At 42.7% G+C, this 7,478-nt stretch overlaps 1 protein-coding gene across 6 annotated transcripts in view; it reads right to left on the bottom strand.

The window, feature by feature from the left end:
• Positions 1-6,938, bottom strand: part of LOC147638441 (uncharacterized) — a 108,145-nt gene extending 101,207 nt beyond the window's left edge. For 2 of the 6 annotated variants that reach the window (XM_086798360.1, XM_086798354.1), the window contains exons 1-2: positions 5,610-6,938; positions 5,368-5,531 (exon numbers count right to left, since the gene is read on the bottom strand). In XM_086798360.1, the coding sequence (XP_086654486.1) occupies positions 5,368-5,456 (89 nt within the window). In that variant the 5' untranslated portion in view covers positions 5,457-5,531; positions 5,610-6,938. Of the gene's footprint in view, positions 1-5,367; positions 5,532-5,603 lie in introns of all 6 variants that reach the window. The other 4 variants (XM_086798356.1, XM_086798357.1, XM_086798355.1 and 1 more) reach the window with 4 other exon arrangements.
• Between the last annotated feature and the right edge of the window lie 540 nt (positions 6,939-7,478).

The raw sequence follows: 7,478 nt of genomic DNA, 5'->3' as shown, positions 1-7,478 counted from the left end.
TATATACATATATATATACACGTATATATACATATATATATACACGTATATATACATATATATATACATATATATATATACGTGTATATACATATATATATAAATATACATATATATATATATATATATACACACACACACACACACACACACACACACACATATATATATATATGTTGATACCAGGGCCTTTGTTGTGGGTGTGCCTGCCCTTGTAGGTGTTTTCTCATTTTTCCTCAGTTCCCGTATTTTTTCCCCATTTTTCCTATTTTTCTGTGGCATGGGAGGCAGTCTTGTAGTGGCAAGAGGACCTTGATCTTGGCCGACTGCATCTGTGTATACACTGTAGGTGGCCGACTGTTTTCCACATGTCATGGACCTTCTTGATGTTGGCCGACCCCCCCTGCTGCTGGCCGATTGTACATTTCAGCAGGTCATGGAGTTTGTGGTCCTGTCGGCTGCCCTACGACAGGCCGACTGCTGTATGGGGGCCATATAAAATGGCCCCACAGCCCTAGCCACATATTGTATCATTTTCAGGATCTTCTTTGTGTATATAGAGCAGAGTTACACTGTTGTTTTCTGCATTGCGTTTGCTCGTGTTCCCAGATTTGGTCGTTATCTCCGCTGCGCATTCTGACATGGTATCAAAGCCATAGGCTCTTGATAGTTCTTGGGATTTGTGTGAGCAAGAGGGGGACTGTTGTGTTGCTGATTGGTGGACTGTACGGGACTGTTTGGGAAGAGGAGAAGCAAGAGGACGGCGGGCTGATTTGCTGGACAGCGACTTACAGGTGTAAGTTCTTCTTTGTCCCCACCCAACTTCCAAGCCTCTAGGTCTCTACTATCTAGGCTCTCTCTCTCTCTCTCTCTCTCTCTCTCTCTCATTACTCAAGGCTCAAGCCTCAAGCCATCTTCAACCATGGTATCCTCCTCACGTTCTGGGGCTTCCCGTAGAAGGACAACGAGATGGACATGGTGGGAGGAGGTTAACTACACCCCATCCGCTCATGGAGGTGGTTCTCGGCCATGGGCATGCAAGCTTTGCCCGTACCGGCGAACGGGTGGCGTCAACGGGAACTTCTTGACAAGCTTGCCGTCTACGAGGTGGTCGAAGCGGCAAGGAGGACACTACGAGTGGGCGTGGATCCCGCGAACGATGGGGAGAGGAACTCAAGCCTCTACAATGGAGTCATGTGGTGGATCGGGATCATGCACGCCATCACCTTCACCATCGAGTCGGAATGTTGCTCCATCCACGACGCCGGCACCCTCCATCTCCACGGCCTCTCAACCATTACCTAGCCCACGGCGACAATCTACACTTGGGGAGAATCGGAACCCAAAGTTGAAGGAGGAGGTGGATATGGCGGTGGCCCGCTTCTTCTTCCGCGACCACATTGCCTTTCAAGCGGCTAGGTAAGTGCAATCGATCATTGCCAATTCATCATTCATGTTTTCATCATCCTAGTCCCCTTCTCATTAGTAAATTGCTTTCTTGAATAGGTCGGAATAGTTCAAGGTCATGGTTAAGAAGATTGGGGAGTATGGCTCAACCTATACGCCCCCCTCATCCGAGAGCTTGCGCACTACATTGCTCGAGAAGAAGAAGCGCATTGTAGAGCAAGCGGCCATCAACACAAAGCGGCAGTGGGAGAGGAACGGAGTCTCCCTCATTGTGGATGGATGGAGTGACACCCGCAAGAGGAGTATTCATAGCATGGTTGCATATTCCCGCGGAGAGATGTACTTCATCTCATCTCATGATGCATCCGGCACCGGGAAGAGCGCGGATGTGCTTGCGGCGGAGTGGGCTACCACCATGGAGATCGCTGGCCCCGAGCATGTAGTGGGCTTTGTTGCGAATGGGGAGCCTTCCAATAGGGCGGCGGGAGCTATCCTCCAAGGTATGTATGGACATGTCGTGCACGGTGTCCTTTTGTGTGGCTCATTGCCTAAACAATCTCCTCAAGGACATAGGGGCATTGCCATGGATCAGCCCACTCATTGAGGAGGCCAACACCATGGTCTCCTTTGTCCTCAACCACCACAGACTTCGGTATCAGTTCAACAAGAGGTCCTCTCTCTCTCTCCTCAAATATTCCAACACCCGGTTTGCCTACAACTTCCTCATGTTGGGCCGGTTGAAGAGTTATAGTGGTGCTTTGAGAGGGGTTTTCCTTAGCGACGAGTTTGTCGACATGCAAGAATCCCGTACAAACACTGGCCAAGAGTGTAGGTTACGGGCGGATGACGCCTCTTGGTGGGAGCGTGTGAAGACCATAGATGCTATGGTGAGGCCCATAGTCCACCTCTTGAGGATTGTAGACGCTATACAACCATGCATAGGCAAGGTCTACGAGACCATGGATCGCATGATAGAGAAGTTGAAAGACTTCGTGCCTGACGAAGACACATACAAGGAGATCCATGCCTTGTGTCTAGGAAGGTACTCTCCATTGCATGGAGCAGCTTATGTGGTGGACCCAAAATTCCAAGGCAACAAGCAGGAGAGCGACCGGGAGGTGAGCGCTGGATGGAGGATCATCTTGGACCGTCTTGTGCCTGATGCATCGGTTAGGCGCAAGATCACAGACCAGCTTTCCATGTACAGGTCATTTCATGCCTCCTATGGCTATCATGATGCACAGATTGACCACTCCAAAGTTGGTGCTGCTCTATGGTGGGAGGACTTTGGTTCGAATGGACCGGAGCTACAACAGCTTGCCGTCCGTATACTTAGCCAGGCCGTCAGCTCCTCTTGCTTGGAGCAACTTTGGAGTACCTACAGCCACATTGCCTCTAGGAAGAGGAACCGACTCGGGGTAGAGCGTGCCAATGGCCTTGTCTTCGTCAACGCGAGCTTGCGAATGCTTTGCACGAGCGTGACCAAGAAGGCGGATCCCTTCACCGAGTGGGAGATGAGTCAACAAGAAGAGCAACAAGAGGATGAGGTGCAGGAGCAGCATGCCAATGAGGATGAGAGTGAGGATGAGCTTGATGCTCCTTTGGCAGCACAAGCTACCCATAACCATGAGGCGGGCACATCATGTGGATGATCATTCATGGATCATGATTCATGGACCTTACTACTTAGCTCTAGCCTCTAGCCTCTAGGCTTTAGCACTTTTTGTCATTGACTCATTTGAGTCTGTCCATGTATTCTGCCTCCTTAAGGCTTAGTCCTGACTTGAGTCATGACTCATTTTGTATCTACTTAATTATTAATACAATCAACCGTGAACGCCTTCACTCTTTGATTGGCGTATTTTGTTAATATGACTCAAAAGCTTACCATTTTAGTGTAAATTTGTGCTCATTTTGATGTACTTCCAAAGTAGAATAAGTGTAGAGTAGAAAAACTTTTTAAAAAAAAGTATTTTTTGAGTGTCGTTCCCTCTCCCGTCCTCGTTCCCTACTTATGGCCATCCCTCGTCCCCCGTCCCTTGTGACTATGGTAGTCAACCCACAAGACTATATAACTATCAACTCCATTATGCATAGTATGGACTAGATACTACGACATCCCCACTAATGTCATCAATGTGTATGTATGTGTGTGTGTGTGTGTGTGTGTGTGTGTGTGTGTGTGTGTGATATATATATATATATATATATATATATATATATATATATATATATATATATATATATATATATATATATATATATATATATATATATATATATATATACGTATACGTATACGTATACGTATATGTATATGTATATATATATATATATATATATATATGTATATGTATATGTATATATATATATATATTGGAGAGACGCAAGGCTTGTCAAAGCCGGACAGAGGACCATTAGCACCACAATCAACCACTAACGATGCAACTCCGTCTAAATCGAGTACTAATCTATTTTCCACTCTTGTTTACTTACCTAAAGTAATGGAAAAAACTCACAATTAAACGTACTTGCAACATATCCAATTTGGTCCAGAAGATACGTGATTTCCTTTTCGTGTTCCACCACCAAATTTTGTCGTTTTATTGCATTAATAATGTCGATGTAATGGGCCAGTTTGAGGAAACCGACGACTTCGTAGAAGTCATTTTTTTTCGGTTCGGGGAGAGCGCCTCCCTTACACTGGGATATTATTTTAGTGAAATTGATATATAAATAGATAGATAGATAGATAGATAGATAGATAGATAGGTATATATATAGATAGATATATATAGATGTAGTGTTCCTACATCATTCAAGTGTGGTAATAATTCAAACATAATCAAGGATTATGAAGCTATAAGGAAAAGGGAAGAATGTACTAGATGATATACTAGCTAAGTAATGCTACATGAATAATTCAAACATAATCAAGGATTATGAAGCTAAAAGGAATAGGAAAGAAGGAAGTAGAGGATATAATAGCTAAGTAATGCTATTGGAATAATTTAAACATAATCAAGGATTATGAAGCTGTAAGGAAAAGGGAAGAATGTAGTAAAGGACATTATAATGCTAATGATAGCACATGAAGAAGGAAGGAGTTATAATGGTAAAGACAAAGAAGGATTTGTAATGATACATGGCAAGATTCCTTTAGACTTCTTATCCAAAGGGTTAAGTTTCACACATAGATGGCATGTCACTTTCTAAATCCCTTATGCAGCTTAGATGCTTTGACTAGTTGAAGTGTAGGGTTTCTAGTGATCTCGGCACTATGGAGTTTATCACCATCAGAATCCAAAAAAGAAATCATTCTTGTGACTATGGATATCTGCTTGATTTTGGGCTAGCCAATCCATGCCAAGAATCCCATCCTAAGTTCCCAAGGGTAAAACTTTGAAAAAACACGGAGTTTTGTTTCCCCCAAGCAAGAACTCAATCTTTCTATTCCATGATAATAACATGTTTTCCCCTAGCCAATTCCATGCTCATAGATTTTGCCTTTTCTAAAATCAATTTTCTGATGCATCATGTATATATTCATACATACAAATGCATATATTCATATAATATATATACATACATATAAACAATGCCAAAAGGGAAAGACTTAACAACATAAAATGTAGCAAATTCTAATTTTGAGTGGCAGCTAAGTACGTACATGCATGGCAAAAACACATACATACATAATTATGTAAAGAGGCATTATATCTACACACACATATAAGCATGCAGACACATGCACATATACATACTTTTTTCTTTAGTAATGACACACACATATACATACGCATGCGCGCACACATACATACACACAGATACACATGTAGAGAATGCGAAACAGTTTAGGCTAGGCATGAAACGTCCTCTTCTTCTTGTTCTTCCTTTTTTTTCTTGTGTGTGTGGGGGTGTTTTAGTGGGGGGTGAAAATACAGAAAATTTCTCACTCACCCCTGGACGCTTTTCAAAGTCTGGTTGAATCTGCTGTCTAGGCTCAAACTGTCATCCTTCTTGCTTTCATCGTCGGCATTAGGCTTCATTCTGTGGTGTGCGGACTCTTCTCACTGCAACCTATGCTCTTAGCCGAGGCATTGCGGCTTAAACACGCTGCCTAGCTGCACCAACAGATTTGCAGAGAAATCGGATTCAGGAAGTTAATGCTTCATTAAAGAGAAAGAGAAAGTTACCCGTACATTGCTCTGTGCATTGCAAGATGTTCAAGCGTAGAAGAAACCCTAGGGAATAAGTTACCACCATGGTTTGGATGCAGAGCTCCTGACCTTCAGTGCCTCTACAACAATGGAAGCAAGATACGAAGTCGAGACGTCTCAATTTGTTATATAGACTTTTGCTTTTTCGTACCTAATATATATTTATGTTTCCTAACGTTTCTTTTCCAGGCCCATAAATTTCTGGATTTTTTAAAAACACGAAATTTAATATATATAAAAAACTTCATCTCACAAATGAGAGTTCCCATCATCATCATCCACTACCAATTGTGCTTGGCTATACCATGGAATTCTCTTAAATCATCCATCAACACAAACATTAAGCATTGCTTATCATCATTATCATCAACATGTGAAGAGATCCTCATCTAGCTTTCCACTATCTCCAGGGTTCTGAGTTTAGTTCTCTCGGGCCTGTGTTGTTTGTCCGTGGATTGTGAATGATCCACACAACGTCTGAATTACAACATAAGCACTATCCCAAACTGGATGCTAGTTGCCTCCCTTTGCCCTTTGTGCAAATCAGACCAAGAACGGATCTCAGGCATTTGGAAGTGCAACCTCTTCTGTTTTGTTAAGTGAAAACCCCAAAGGTGCGTCCCATGAGTATTGACACATATTTGCCTTGGAACAGTGCAGATGTCCATTGACTATTGTGTGAGACAAAGTAAATCTCAGATCTTCACACCAACGATATCTGCCATCATGAGGCAAACGATACTGATCGTCAGAGGAACTGTGAGTTGGTTGCAGCCGTCTTCCTTGAATTTCCAGACTAGCCAGAAACCAAATTTTGCAAGCAGGATGTACACAGGGATGACAGAAGACTTTTGGTTAAAGAATATGTTTTTGGAAGTATCTACTGCAACATGCTCAAATAGCAGCTCATGTGGTGCAGGTCCTCTTTGAGGTTTTGTGATGCTCACATCCAGATGTCTGAAAGGTCGTGCCATGTTCTTATGACCTGAGATGGTAGTGTCATGCCCATGCCCATGCCCATGTTGTTGTGACTGCTTGGTTGTATCATGATGGACAGTAGGTAGTGAGAGCCGGTGCCTAAATGTTTCTGCCATGTTGTACAATGCCTAAACAACTCTGTTCTGTGAAGGTCGAGGAGGTCGGGTTGACAAATATTTCCTGGCTTGTGCCATATATGGATGTGTTGTGAGGGTCTTGGAGCTGATGTTATTCTGGGCCACATTAAGTTGCCTTCAACCATATGCCTAAACAGTTGTTTACATGGTTATGCTTTGAGGGTATGCGAGTTGGCGTGTTAGTGGAATATGGTATAGACAGTGCCATGTCATAACCTGTGCACATGGTAAAAACCTATATGATAAAAGAGGTAATTGTTGATTGTATGATGATTTTTGACAGGTTGGGTCACCTTTCAAAATGACGGGATTAATAGAAATACTTTACCCTTTTTTTACGGCCACCCAATTTAAGTGATTGTATTTTACAGCCAAAATACCCAAAAACGAGTATGACTCCCGTCAAAAATCAACCTTGATGGGTAGTGCTCAATTCGATTGTCAAAGGCATTTTACTCACCAATTCGATTTTCTGTTTTCAACAACTATTATGATGGTTTTATGTTCTTAGTCAATGAATCACTAGATTTAAGAGGCTATAGAAGAGAGGTGCCTTTACCCTCAAAAAATTAGCCAAGGATAACCAAGGATGATATTGATAGGGATGATATTGATAGGTGGGTAAGAGATGGATGTTCCCCTAAAGGCCGATAGTTGTCCTTGGCCCCATACATTTTGTTCAAATTGTTACTTCAACCAACAAGCTTGTGTGTAGAGTCTGTGGTGGGTAGTTGGA

This window comes from Cibotium barometz, chromosome 5 (genome assembly GCF_041138505.1).
Source record: "Cibotium barometz isolate CiBa-2024 chromosome 5, ASM4113850v1, whole genome shotgun sequence".
Lineage (NCBI taxonomy): Eukaryota > Viridiplantae > Streptophyta > Polypodiopsida > Cyatheales > Cibotiaceae > Cibotium > Cibotium barometz.
This window is presented reverse-complemented; position numbering and strand designations above follow the sequence as displayed.